This window comes from Larus michahellis, chromosome Z, assembly GCF_964199755.1.
Source record: "Larus michahellis chromosome Z, bLarMic1.1, whole genome shotgun sequence".
In the NCBI taxonomy this organism is placed as follows: domain Eukaryota; kingdom Metazoa; phylum Chordata; class Aves; order Charadriiformes; family Laridae; genus Larus; species Larus michahellis.
Window position 1 is genome coordinate 35436299 of NC_133930.1, and position 14981 is coordinate 35451279.

General features: G+C 35.3%; 1 protein-coding gene across 3 annotated transcripts in view; it reads left to right on the top strand.

Annotated features, from left to right (window-relative positions):
• The window catches only part of CCDC171 (coiled-coil domain containing 171), a 154810-nt gene that overhangs the window by 82484 nt on the left and 57345 nt on the right, over positions 1 to 14981 (top strand). For all 3 annotated transcript variants that reach the window (XM_074570479.1, XM_074570480.1, XM_074570482.1), the window contains 2 exons: positions 9668 to 9813; positions 12508 to 12562. In XM_074570479.1, coding sequence (XP_074426580.1) covers positions 9668 to 9813; positions 12508 to 12562 — 201 coding nt within the window. The remainder of the gene's footprint in view (positions 1 to 9667; positions 9814 to 12507; positions 12563 to 14981) is intronic.

Consider the following 14981-nt stretch of genomic DNA (forward strand, 5'->3'; position numbering starts at 1 on the left):
TCTTCTTGTGAAACCACAAGTAATTAACTCTCAAATACCTATTGGAATATAATTATGTGTCTAACTGGCATAAAGCTAAAGCAAGAGATGCATTCCTTTGCACTTTGGTTCCCTTTCTTGGCTTACATACGATGATTGCAGCCATGCCTGACTTTGATGTAATTTGGTTTTTGAATTTAATTTGACACTTTAGTTTCATTAGGTATTCAATGATTTTCAAGGGCAGGTTTTTTTTTTTTAAATTAATACGACTTTCAGTTTCCAAAATCTATAGCTATGCTATCCTTCTTTTAATCATGAAAAGCATGGAAGCTCATTGAGATTGTAGCAGGGTAACAACCTCAAAACAGAATTTATTTTTTTTTATGTTGCCTTAGCTTTTGTGTTGACTTTTACAATATGTATTTATGAAAAACCCACTGAAGTTCTTGTTGCTACACAAATCTTTTTACTGTCTCAGTTCAAAGGTCTTTTTAAAAATTTATGAAAACTTTCCAGCTAAAGTAAACCCACTTTAATTGTTGTTTGAATTTGGTTTGATTTGTTGGGGTTTTTTTTGTCTGTGGACTATACAATAAGTAATTTAAACATTATGTATTTAAGATTCTCAATTCTAAGTAACAGTCCCAAGATTTTATTTATAAATAGTACTTTGCTGTTGTACAAGAAAATTTCTCAGGTGCGAGAATGAAGACATAAATGTTCTTCAAAAAAAAAAAGTTAACTTACTAAAATAATTAGTTGTGTGGTATTACCCAGTGTGTTTGATAACAAGGCATATTTATTACTGTTGCTTCTGTAGGTGGGTGAAGCAGGTAATTTTATGGTAGTTTTATGGTGACATTTTATCTTATACTTAGGAAACGTACCAAAAGTGAAAAATATGAATTCAGTTCAGTTTAACAGTTGCAGTAATGTATTGCTGTCAGTATTTACCATTACCTGCTTCGGTATTTGTGTGTGCTGTGCTCAGAAAAACGTATTTCTTGTTTAAGTTTTGTGCTCTCAGTTGGTACTTGATATGACACAAAGCATATCCAGAGGGAAGTGAGACACCCAATCAATATGCCTTTATAGCACTTTGATCTGCTTGCTGAATATTGGGATGTAATATATCCTTGATGCTTTTTCAACAGAATGATTTAGAAGTTGCCTTTTTTATTAGTTAAATTATGCTTTACTGTATCTATTCTTTCTGCTAAGAAGACTACTCTCCAGTTTTTAATGAAGGGAGGGTTAGGGGTGACCTGTATAAAAGAATAGACCTTTTAGTATGAAATTACATATTTATCAATTCATTCCTACTTTACTGAGGTTTAAGGAGTAAAAGGGATAAAGAGAATCATGTATGCTTTTTTTTCCCCTGCAGATACTTCATGCAGCAGGATGTGGATGGCATAATATTAAAATAAAATATGCATACACTAAACATCATTTGGGGCTGTCTGTGGAAACACGTATAACTGAATACAAATGTACGGTTTGGTCAGAACTCCTCTGAAGGAGAGCGCAGTATTTGAATGTAACCTGTATAAAGTGATAAATCTGCTGAAGCGTATGTTAATGTGCCATGTTAAAAAATTATTTGTCCAATACACTAATTAAAGAAAACTAAAAAGTCTTGCTGAAGCAAGATCAAAACTTCAGGTGGCATAAATTGGCACATTTGGCATTGTTCATAACTGCTTAATGTGATGGGTCGTAGTAATGCACTAGTGTCTGGTGGAATTGTGCAGCAGCCTCTTCCAAGAAACTGCTGCAGAATGACATGCATCACTGAAACAACTTAACTGGGACCACCAGTATATTGAGGTTATGAAGAGTATATTTTCTTACTGAGAACTGAACCTAAAGTTCTGTTTCAAAAATTTCTTGAAATTTTTGACTTTTAGGGTTCCTATTTTTTGAACCAGTGACTGAAGTAAAGACATATAGCCACTGTACCATAATACTTGTTTTTTAAATTTAGTTCTGAAGCAGAATTCTGTGTGATTTTATCTGTCTGTGATGACTTTTTGGTCTGTGTCCAGATTCCCACTGACTTCAAATTGTGTGCTTTTTTAAATAAACAATGGGAATGAAATTGTGGTTATTTAGTTTGTAGGTAACATTTCATTGTCATTGTTAATGATTTTATTTCAGTTGTTTCTCCTTCCTGAACTATCTTATGTAACTGTATGGTTTAGAAATGTTCCAAACAAATTGAGTGATGCAGATACAATGGAAGAATATTTTTTTTGAATCATAGTCTGTTCCTGGACTTAGAAATGTCACTGGACTGCAAGATGATTAAGACTAGTAGGACATGATCAGAGACAGATGGTTTGAGCGCAGTTCACCTTTAATGAAATGCAAGAAATTAATGCAATATGTTGTGTCATCATAGATATCCAGCTAAATATTTCTGTGTATGTACATGTGATATAGTAGCACTTGTAAACCATATCAAAGATAAAGTCTAAGTGCTGTTTGTATCTTTATCTTGTACACTCTGTGCTAATATGCACAATTAGATAATGTATAGCAAAATTAAGCAGCAGTATTGCAGATGCTTGTGTATAGCAGAGAGCAGTATTAACAGAGCAGCATCAGAGTTTCCCTGTAATGTTGAGTGTCTCACTTACGTACAGGTACATGAGAGAGTTAGGAAAAGTCCTGTTTTGCAGTACCAGGTATAAACCATCTTTTTGAAATCTTCTAACTGTAACAACTATAAGACTGGGGGTCCATCAGGGTAAGAAGTGCAACAGTGGAAAAAAAGTAGAATTATTTCTCTTCTGTGGCACTTAAGTAACTGATCTGAAGGCATGACACTACCAAAGCACAGAAAAGCTGCTGCTCCTGCAGCCCTGGATCTTGTCTAGTCTGCAGTTGCACAAGGTTAAGTGTTGTGGTGGGAGAGGAATTTACTTTTCTAGGGAGAAAAAAGAAACATCCATCCTGAGGCAGCATGTCAGAGGTGAATGAGGAGTGAATGATCGTGTTCTCATGCCACTACACATGTGATTCCAAAAATTTATTCTCACTTAACATCAAGGGTTTTTCTAATACACTTAAAACTCACAATGATAAAGCCTGAGTTCTAAAATTGTCTTTGCCCCATTAAGGTGGTGTAATCCTTCTCTGCAGCTTTCCAGTAATACTAACATAATTCACTTAGCTCAGAAGATGATAAAAATTTCTAGATTATCGTGTGCATAAATTTTATTATGTACTTTAACATTTTCCAAAACATTGTTTAAAAGTAGGGCCTAATTATTATCTCTGATTGGATTAGTGTATGTCTGGAAGGCCAAATGCATCTTGGTATTGAAAGGGATTTCCCTCAACTTTTTCAATTTCTGTTTTTTTCTTTTCAGGTACAGCAGTATACCTAGCTACCACATGTTAACACCAATGCTTTTGTTTGCTAATAGTAACAGTCCATGAGGATCTAGCCTATATGTGGGCAGTTTATATTTTGTGATTATCACATATAAAAATTTTCAAAGTTTTGTTTAGTTTTACTTACTTTGAAGCAGAGTGACGTGAAAATAGGATCTCTCTTCTGGAAGAATTGTTATTATGTGGAATTATTCAGGAATTGCTACTGTGTTTAAATTAATAAACTCTTTTAATTCAGAATAACTTCAAAGCATACACAGCTCAGTGACTTCATAAAGCATTTTCAGTCATCTTTTGCTAAACATTTTGAGCTAATGCAATTGAAAAATGTGTTCCTTTCTTGTTGATCAGAATAGATTTTCTCTTGAGAAATAAGTCTGCGTTGTAGCACAGAGATATTAAATGTAGCTTTAAGTCTTTGAGGCACTGTAATCCAGGCTGAAGCACTGCAGGTGAAATGCTTATGGTACGTAAAGTTGCTTGATGTCTGAGAGCTGTGCTTCAGTCAATAAATGGACTGTTGTCTAGACATACATAGGTAATGCCATTCATATTCACAATGTGAGTACCTTCAATTTCAAATGACTTTTGTAAGAAGAATCTCTTGCAAGATGAAAACATATGCATTTTCCCCATCCAATCCATTGAGTGACTCTTGAATAAATTTTTATTGAAATGTTTCTTAACACTTAAGTTCTAGGTCTTGTAGCATAACTGTGTATAACAGCTGCTTTTTAAGCTACCTTCACCATTCTTTAACTTATAACAGTCTTCAGATAATTGCTTGGCTTTTTTATGATACTGATTTGGCTAAAGCTTTCTCCTATTAGCATAGTTTGTGCTCCAACATTATGAAGGTTTCTTATATAAAACAATCATTTTGCGTAGCAGACCCACCCGTACTCTGTGACCTCATTACACAGGGCACTTTCAAAAATTTGAAGAGCCACTTGGCAGCTTGTTAGATACACTGTGATCTGTAAGCTATATTGAACTGCTTCCATGCTACATCATGTACTTCAGAGAAGAGTCATCAGGTATGTTCTTTCTAAGAATGCCAGCATATGAAAAGATTGCCGCTGTCAGGATGAGGGTCCAGTAGCAAAGAGGTTAAAAAAATCACTTTTTTCGGCAAAGCAGATAGAGCTCATTCAAATATCCTTTTGAGTAGTTGTATTTCTTTTCCTAGGGAAGTTTAAAGGGCATGTGAAAGCATTTGTTATTGAAGGGATGTCATGGGTGGTCAGCTTCAGGTTAGCTCTGCGTTGCAAGAGCAGAACAGCCACATGGAGTTCATTTCAAACCGTTTTAAGACACTTCTGCAGCCACTATGAAATACACAGTGAATCCAGATATAATATGTTGATATTGCAGTTTGGTTTACAGTTGAGAAGTGCGAGTCCATCTTACTTGTTAACATTGGCCTAAATGTTCGGGGTTTTTTTTTTCATGTATGGATGAGAAGTCTCAGTTATGAATTTTTTTTTTGACACAGAACTGTTTTCCCTGAGATTTTTAATCTATTTTAAAAGAAGAAGTTTCATTTTGAGTTGTTCTTGATAAGTAAGAATTCTTTTCAGAAAACATCCTGTGGAAATTCAGGTGTATGGTTTGAGCTAATGTAATTTGGTTTGCATTGCAGTCATGCACAGTAAAAATACATTTGACATTAAGTCTTTAATGTAATTTCTTGTACCTTTTGGATTTGGACCTTTTTAAAATGCAAGACTTCTCTAGATTATCTGTAGACTGTCTTTTGAGGGGCACTCAGACCATCCCAAAAATTACATTTGCCAACAGGGAAATTGGAAAGTGTGTTTCAACTGGTGAAGAATGGATGTTGGCTAAACGTTGCATTCTTTTTTTCATTGCGGAATTTTGTTAGTTATGTATATAGGACAGTTTTCAGGATGCATTCAGTGTACAGATCTCTTAAAAAGTAATACTTCACATCTAAATGGGAAAAAAATATATAAAACTTCATCCTGAAGACAAAGTCTTTAATTTTGCAAATTAGTTTGTAATACACATACTGCAGTATATTTGCATATCTTGTAGTGCTGTGTTGTGTCTGCGTAATTTAAATCTAATTTACTAAGCAGTTTGATCTAGCTTTAGTTGATCTTGGAAAATATGCTCTCGGTATAAAAGTGTCACATATGCTTTGCATGAATTTAAACTTTATGACTGTCATCGTTAGTCTTAGAGTGATTGTCCATCTGTTGTCTTTTGAATAGAGTGCTTTTTTGTGTGTAAAGAATGACAATGTTGAACTTTGATTTATTTTTGTAAGTGGTTTTGAAGAAATAAAATCCTCTCCACAAGGCCTAAGCTTGTTAAAATTATTTGTGGAAGGAACCAGCCTACGGACATCCAATGAGATTTTTTTTCAGTGCTATCAGTTGCATGCTGTTCTCTCCAACAAATGGTTTTTCATGCTGTTTATGGGGGAAAAATGCCTAAATCTAAAATATCTCTAAATGGAACTCCTTTTAAGAATTCTGATGAAAACTCAGCTGATCTATGAGATTTTGGTGGACTGTAGAGGAAGGAGTGCAGTGATGTCTGAATTAGCACCTGAATGCCTAAACATCTGAACTGAACAGATAACTGGCATTTTACGGAATGTCAATAAATTGGAGTTTGGCTTCTAAGTTGGTTCAGAATCACTTCTGCTTGAAAGTGAAAGCTCAGCGTCTTCACAGAACTATGTGCAGACATAGTAGGCTTTTAAAACCTTCATTCTTCTTATCATATTTAGCCTCAACTTTCTAACAATTGTAATTGTCCACAGAAAACATTTCGAGATAAATGCATTATCGGGTTTTGAAATTTTCTTATTTTTGTAAATACTAAGACCTGGGGGGCAAAATAAGGGCTATATTGTGGATTAAGTGAAATATCTCAAGGCTGTGCTTTTCTGATAACTGAACCTGAAGTGACCTTTCTCAGACACAATTACAGAGCTGTATGTTTTTCCTTTAATTTCATCAGGGGTTTAATTAGTATACAAATAAAACTTCCCTTATCTTCCTTTCTACCTAATTGGCTTGTCTTCGCTTATATATGAAGAATGTGAAAATGGGCTGTAATTAGGGTGACCGTGTTAACCTTTTTTTCTCAAATGTACTGTTGCCTAAAGGCCTCAAGGCCTAAAAACAGTGCTTTGGATTATTGCTTTGCAATCACTATGGCTCTCCCATAGGTTTTCTCATGAGCAGAAGGGCTTTGGGTGCTGCAGGTTCCCACTGCTTAACGGGATCTTCATTCTTCTCCCCACTAAATGTTTATTGATTATCTCACTGCTCCACACTCAGCCTCCAACAACTTAATATCAGGTGACAGTCAGGAGAGTTCTCCAAGTAATTAGAGTGGAGCATTGAGGGAACAATTAGGAGCAGAGTTATTAAACTTGATTTATCCTATTCTCTCCTGAACACTTTCTTGGATATCAGAACATCACACTTTCACAATCTACCCTGGCTGAGAAATTAGTGGCTAACCTGCTGCTTATCATTGTTGCCTTGCTGCCTTGAGGCACACCCTCTTGGTTTCAGTCACTCAGCTGGAAATATTAGAGTCCATAAAGTTTATCAAGGGTTTTAATTAGATCAATCTGAAGAAGGAAAAAAAGAGAAGCTTAGCAGCCAGTACTTTAGAATACTCCACACTGTATTTGAGCAATTTCCAAGGCTTGACTTAAACCCACAGTAGCAAGGAGCTTCAAGTGAATGTTGAAACTGCTTTTAGAGCGCTAAAAACAGTTTACATTTTGCTTAAATTTTGCAATATTATTGATAGATAAAGTCTGAATCCTTCGCAGGTTTCTGTAAATACTGGTGAAAGTTTTGTATATAATAAAGCACCTCTTCAGTGAGATATTTTATTTAATCATTTCTGAATTGCATCATCACCAGCTAGTGTGGATTGCTGGCCATGCCTCTTAAAGAGTTAGGTTTCATGATTTCATCCTTGTTATTTCCTCATTAATAGGCTTGCACTTGCAATTGGTAAGCAACAATAGTTAGCAGCTCCCAGAATATTTTGACACCTAGCAGGTCTCTTCAGCATTTGTGGTCAGTGATGAAAGCTTTATATCCCTGTAGAAGGATAGCTATCTAATAAAAATTAAATAAATATACATAATGTTTCTATTGTCCTGTCTTTCTTCACTCATTTAGACCACTAGAATCCTGGGCCCAGACTCTGTTCCATCAGCCTCTACATTAAAAATTGTTTGCATCAAAATATTAGCAGAATTATCCATTCTGCATTGGCCAGAGCTCAGTCCTGTGTCTGCATCTTAAAAACAGATTTTTCAATCAGATGGGAAAGTGGAGTGAACAAAGCATTGGCACTAGAGACATTTTCTCTGTTCAATAAATTTTGTTTATCAAGAGATGGGAATATGGGTGGAAGGGGGACATCACTTAGTTTTCAGAGCTGTTTCCCCAGTGCTGATTTAGCCTAAAACAAACAAGTAGTAAACGTAGTAAGTGGAAGAAGATACTGTTCTTTGTTCTTAAATTAAAGATGTCTCCTTTTATCCTTGCTAATCCACATCTGGTTTCCTGGAAATCACTTTTCTGAAAATCTGACAGTTCACAACTTCAGCTCTTCAGACAGGGCTTTGATAGTTGCTGGTGGCATTAGGGTAGAATTTCTGAAAGCCACACTTCCGGTTTTGGATATCTTTATGCTAATAATGCAGTGGAAGAAAGAGATCTGTGTGTTTATCTTTTCTTAGGTGAAAAATGTCATTCTTCATTGAAAATAATGACATAAGAGGCAGAATAGAGTTATTCAGCCTGCAGTAATTTGAGCAAGACTAATATTAGCATTTCAGGGGTTTGGAGTTTTTTAAACTCCTGATTGGTTTTTTTCTTACAGCAGTGACTAAGCTCAGCCTGGATTTTGTAAATTGCTGAACAGAGAGTTCTGGTAGTGGTGCTGTACTTCCAAATACACTGTTGAAATAATTGGTTGCTTTTTTGTGCTGAGAAATGTTTGAAGAAAACATATGCCAATCCGCAGATTTCAGTTTATTTTGCAGGATCATGTAGTTTTATGCTGTACTTTGTTATTTTATAGAAATTTTCTCTAGCATATTATTTTTTGATGTGCCTTTGATTCTTGGCTGGGTCTGAAGCTTTTTCAGATTAGTTGAGTTGTCAGTGCCCTACAAGTTTTTACCAGCCTTTTGCATATACTGTTCTTAATACATATCCATTATATATATATATTTTTTTTTTTTTTTCTGTGTTCCACAGTCCAAGTCAAGTACTCCTGAGCACAGATTATGCAGAGCATTCTTAACTTAAGCAGAAAACATATCCATAAATTTTGAAAACAAGGTACAAGAGCTCAGTCTGGCAACTGTGGAGTCTGCTCTATTCTTCCATGTTGGTTTAGGATCTGTCAAGGAATTTGCATTTTTGTAAAAGAATGTTTATAGCCACCTGTTATAATTTCTTTCTAAAAAGGCAATTAACAGCTGTAAGTAAAATGTAACATTTAGCAAACTATGAAATCACATTATTAATACTTCAGTCTATAAAAGTATTGATTTATCTCAGCAGAAAGGAGTAGCAACTAGTCAGGTTCTGTATTAATTAGTTCTGTGTGCTATTTGTCATCTATTGCATTCATCTGAATTGATTTAAAGCATGTTGTGTTAATTCTAAGCTGGAGAAAAACATTAAAAAAATACACGTGCTATTTTGCATATTGGAAACTGATGTTAAAACAGTGAAAGCACCATGAAGTAGTGATTTATTCTTAGCAAGAATTGCAGCAAAACAGTCCTTAATGCACTAACAGAGAATATTAGATTCTTACTTTTTTTAAGCCTGAAATTTCTGAATAGTGCAGAATATTTAAATAAATGCTACTTTGTTTATTCCCTTTCTTTGTGAATTCTTTTGTGTAATATTCATGTTAAATTAAACTTTGAGAATATTCTCTTTAATGTTGTACTCTTGATTACTTCCACTCTGTTTAGATCTGGTATTTTTGAATATAGTACCTGTAGCATAGTACATGTACCTGTTTGATCAACAAATCACTTTATTTTATAAAACATATTTGTACATAGGCAATATACTAAAAACTGGGTGTTCTGGGTTAGTAATGTTTTTGCTAGAGAATTCATAAAACCTAAGTATGTAATGGTCCAAATCTACTTCACAGTCAGTCTGTTTTCCACTTTGTTTAATAGCCTATGGCATAAATTGAAGTTAATTATTTGGGCTGACAAGTAACTCTGCCTTCTGTCTGCTTGCAGAGACTCTCTGAGGCAAAGATGGAGCTGAGAAGAAAAGATCAATCTCTGCGTCAGCTCAATAGACTTCTTACCCAGCTGGAGCAGGACAAGCGTCGACTGAAAGAGAGCATCCGTGATGCAGAGAGTGCCCTCTGCATGGCAGCGAAGTGAGCGCTGGGACCTTGGGGAGATCACTTAAAACGGACAAAAGATCAATTCTTACTTTCATGCACAGGGTTTTAGGCCTGGCTAATGTAATGCTAGAAAACAAAAGTACATCTATCTCTCTTTGAAATTCAGTGGTAGTCTTCTAAAAAGAAAACTGTTAGTTCAGGATACTAGATGGTATGTTTTCTGTAGTTATTCCATAATAGTGCTGGAAATTCTGATTCCTGAAATAGCATGGGCATTTTTGTTTGCCAGTTATCTTACTGATTTGACAGCATCACTTTGGCAGATTTCTAACGGTCTGTTTATTTAGGAAATGATTGCTTGTTTTCTCTATTTCCATGTCATCTTTTTATAGAGAGAGACAATTTATTCATAATAAAAAATGAAACATCTGCTAGGTGACAGTTCTTAGCTGCCAAAGGGGCTGAAACCCATTTGGACCTAGTCTTATCTATGGAACAGGATAGATCTTTCATCTAATTTCAGAGAGCTTTGGATTTAGACATAAGACCCATGCCTTTCTATACCATAACCTGGAGAGCGGAAGGAAATGTTCAGGGACCAATCTTGAAAAAGCTTGGTAGTCAAACGGTGTTCCAGTTGAATGAGATTATTACTAAACTCTTACAGTCAAATAGTCAGATAAAAGATAAATCTTTGCAGACTCTGTTATCTATTACTCATATTGTAGTATGCACTTTGAATATTGTTGGTCCGTGGCTAAGATTTAAGAAAGTTTAATTTAAAATTAAAATTTCTCTTTATACCTGGGATACATTTGACCTCTGAAGAACAGTAGCTTAGAAACTTTAATGGTTTTATGTACAAATGAAATAGTGTAATTAATATAGCTATCAGTGAAATGTTTAACAAGCTAATTAAAATGACAAATGTTATTTAGTATGAGTGTATTAAAGCTGATGTGACCTGAAGAAGGATTTGTTCTGGAAAGCTTGCCCCTTTTCACCCTGCCCCAACATATTTTACACATTCTGGTAAAGATCATTCCCTGTGGCCATTCTTATATTCAGAAAAGGTTATTTTAACGTGAAGTGGTTTTAAAATTGGTTTTATTTCTGTAGATAGCAGTTGAATATTGACAAAGAAAAAACATATACCATTTATTGTTCTACCAACTGTTCATGACAAATGTCTTTTTTTTTCCCCTTTGGAACGTATAATCAAAGCAGGTGAAATAGATTTGACTACTGTCCAGAAAATCTTGTTTTAATACCTCTTCCATAACCTGAGTGATGGCAAGCAATGTATGGGTATCTTTCAAGTTCTTTCCTTATCTCTTGTACAGCTTTAAAGGATAGCAAGATGGCTGGCTCATTCTGAGAATTGCTATCTTGATTTTCTTGCAGTGGTCACCAGCAGTTCTGTTCCAATTTCCTCCAGAGTAGGAAGCAGTATTAATGAAAGTGTCTGATAGCAGTGAACTTGACAGAAATTTAGTAGCCTTTTGGTCATTCCTCTGCTAGATAGAAACTCTTTATCAAACCTTCACCCCAGCTATGTGTAAAAGATGATGCAAAACATGTTCCTTGTGCCTGAACTACATTTCTGGATGATAATCCTAAAGAATAGTTCTATGGTCAAAGTCCAACTTTCCTTACAACTGTAGAAGTTCATGAATATGTGAAATAAAGATTGAATGAAATGTGGATCCTGGCATGTAGGGGTACAATAGATTAATTTTAAATTTTTTTCCTAGGTGCTATAAACAAATATTACCAGAATTTTATTTTAAGATGTTATTTAAGATAGTGAATCAACTGTAGTCGGAGGGCTTTCTGTTCACAAAAATAAGAATCTGGGGACCACCTGTTACCCTGGGTCCAAAATTCCATCTAAAGATACTTTCCTTTTTATGATGAACACCTGACAATATATGGCAACAGACTGAATTCCATGCAACTAACAAACATAGAAATTAATGGTGTTGAACTGGCTGTCTAGAACTGACTTCACCCAGACAAACAGCAGTCACTACATAAATGTGGCCAGCAGAGAAGGTGAACAGCATCTCCCTGTCCGTCCAAAGAAAGGCAGGATCCTGAAAAGAGAAAGATCTATGTGACTATGTGACTATGTGACTCTATCTTTACTTGGAGTGTAAAAGCCTATCCTAATTTTCTGGCCACCTTCCTGTATTTGCAGTTAGGATAGTATGAATCAAGAAATGAGGAAGCAGTGGTCTTTCCAGACAGAAGAATGGGGTGGTTTTGACTTCTGATTTAGGAACTGTAAGAGCTCAAACAAAATACTCACATAGCTAGCAAGGTAAAAGACAGTAAAAAAAAAAGAAATTAAGGAGTATCAGCTTTTCTGGCATAGATTCCATTTTATTTCCTATGGTGTTTTGTTAGTCATGCTGTCCTGTTCTCCTTGGTCATATGGTATTATGCAACTTTAATTCCATTTCTGTCAATGCATCAGATGACACCAAGGTTTTTTATCCCTTATCAGCGTAACTGATCAAAGCTGTCTTTCTCACTGCAGTCCTACTCTACAAAAAGGCATGAGATTAGTATTTCGTTATCCAGACTTGTGTTTTGTTAGGATAGGATCCTTGATGGAACTTTATAAAGACATGATGTTTATAAAGTGGCAGAAAATGAATTTCTACATCAGTAGAGCTTCAGTTCTATTAACTACTCTGTTTTTTTTTTTTCCTCCTGTAATAGAGACAAAGAACTGATTATTAGTCATATGAAAACTGTGGAAACCATTCTTCATAAGGTAAGAATTTGAAGTGGTCCCTCTGCATCTGTATTTCGAAACACATCAGGGTTTTACAAGTGCTTATTCTCAAGGAAGGAGGGGAGTAGAAGCTGTTGTAAGGCAACTTCCTTCCCTTAGAGTTTGAGTTTCCACCTTTGACTTCTTTCATCTCCAAAAACTATTCATATTTAGCAAAATAAAATACAGTTTTGGAGTACACGGACTTCTTATTTTTAATATAAAACTTATTGCAAAATTCACCTTCCTTCCGTCAATCACGGAGCACTTTTCCTGGTTACCAAGTGAAGACTATTGATCATCCAAACAATTTGTAATTGCTGCCAAGTTAACTCTGTCTGCTGAGTGAGGCAGAGGTCATCTGGTGAGGTCACATACGTGGTGACCATAAGATATTTGGCTTTGTGCATGCTACTTTGATCTGATATATGATAAGTAAAATAATGAAAAAACAGTAAGTATTAACCTGTAATCAAAAACTGCTATTTTTTAAAAACCTTTTTTAAGTTGGGTAATAATCTTAATTTATCTCTTTGACTTGTACTATTTTGCCCTGGTATAGTATGCTTCGAAGGTCCAACAAAGCTGTATATATTAATTATTTCGAAGAAAGGGCTGTTTTTAGCTGTAGCTCTAATGGCTGATTGTTTCATACCTGTTTTTAGTCCAGAGCAACACAGAGCAAAAGTGGTTTTATTACCTGGGAGTGTTCATTTCCCTTATCACATCTTGAATTCCCAGCAACATGGGAATCTATTCCTTATTTTAGTTTCTGTGTCCACCAAAGCTGCTGTTAATTTAATTTTCAGAAACCCTTTTCAAGTTTTTTTTTCCTTCTGATGTTCACAAAGAGTGACAGTACCTCAACTGTGTATTTTAGCTGCAGCAAACTGTGTTGGTAGGTAGTGTCTTCCTTTGTGTCCCCATCTTTTTCATACTGGCTTCTTTTAAGCTTAGGAAATCTACGTAATGCAGAAAGTATTGTGCTTTTATAGTGACATGTACATGTAGTGTTCTTGGCCTTGAGAATTTATTGTTCTGGATTGTAAGTTTACATTTTGATTTAGAAAGCAGTGCTGTATATGCACAAGGATTGAAATGTTTGGGGAAAGGTTATAGGGAAGGTCAGATAGAATCATATGCTTAGTACTGATTTTCCTGATGCAGTGAATGGATCGAGAAACTGCCATCTTTCTTTAAGAATTTTAGTTCCCACATCTGTTTCTTAGTGTTTCTTAATTCTTGATGTACGTAGTTATTAGGCCTATATAGCTTATTATTGAGTAGCAGAGTAATTTATCCTTACTGGTTTGTCAACCTAAAGAGTGAGGAAAACATAAGAATTAGAAATGTCAGGATGCACCTTTCAGCAGGAACTAAAAAGAATTGATTGTAAATCATTCATAATTTGACATATCATTTCTCCTGGAAGAACAAAGGGAAATTATTGATCTTTGTTTGGGAAATACCTGAAATGTAAGCCCTACGTCATAATGGTAGCTAGTTATCTAACATTAATGAACATGGCTTATGTGTAAACAATCAAGTTTACTCTGTTATTCTTAAAGGTTTTCTCACATGGTGAAAAATCGGAACATGATGAAGTAGATGAAATACTAGTAAAGGAACCACAAGCCTTTATTTTCTCCCATAAAAATTCTGGCAACTGCTTTTGTTTTCAAAGAAGGAATCAAAAGAAAATAGATAAAGTTCAGAATCATCTGGAATTGAACAAGTATTACTAGTAGCTGCAGAGATATTTATGGGAGTTTGAAACTGAACATTGTGATATTTCTACATTGATGTATTCATGAGCAAACATCCACAAAATTCCACTGCATCGCTTGCAGGATCTGTGTTATCAATGCACAATGCTAAATTTTTGCCTATAGACCTCAGAGGGATTTTACAGACATCCTTAGTAATCTTAGTTAGACTAAGGATATGATGGTATACACTGATACCCAATAAAGCACCCTCATTCTTTTCTGTACTCTTATCACTGTAAGAATTCCAGAAGGCAGCAATGTAGGTACTAGATCATCTGCCTTTGGGTACACTTGAATGTAACATTCAGCAAACAACGCAAGAAGAAGCAGAGCTGAGGGAGACAGTCTCTGTGCATGCTTCTAATACAGCTCTAGGCAAGGGATCATTTACAAGTGCCCCCGCTGTGACTGGATGGAAAATCGAGTATCACACTTGGCTTTGTCAACAAGTGCTTGGGCATGCTTGTGCCCAGAGTGATTCTTTTAAGACCATTTCAGAGCCACTTTTTAAAATCATCATGAATATTTATGAAGAAGAACTTGAGCACGTGCTATGCTAAGAGAGAAAACATTTTTAGCAGCTAGTTCCATACCCTTCATAACCTGCAAGATATTCTCTAGAAGGTTATTTTTTGTCTTATCCTGGGTCT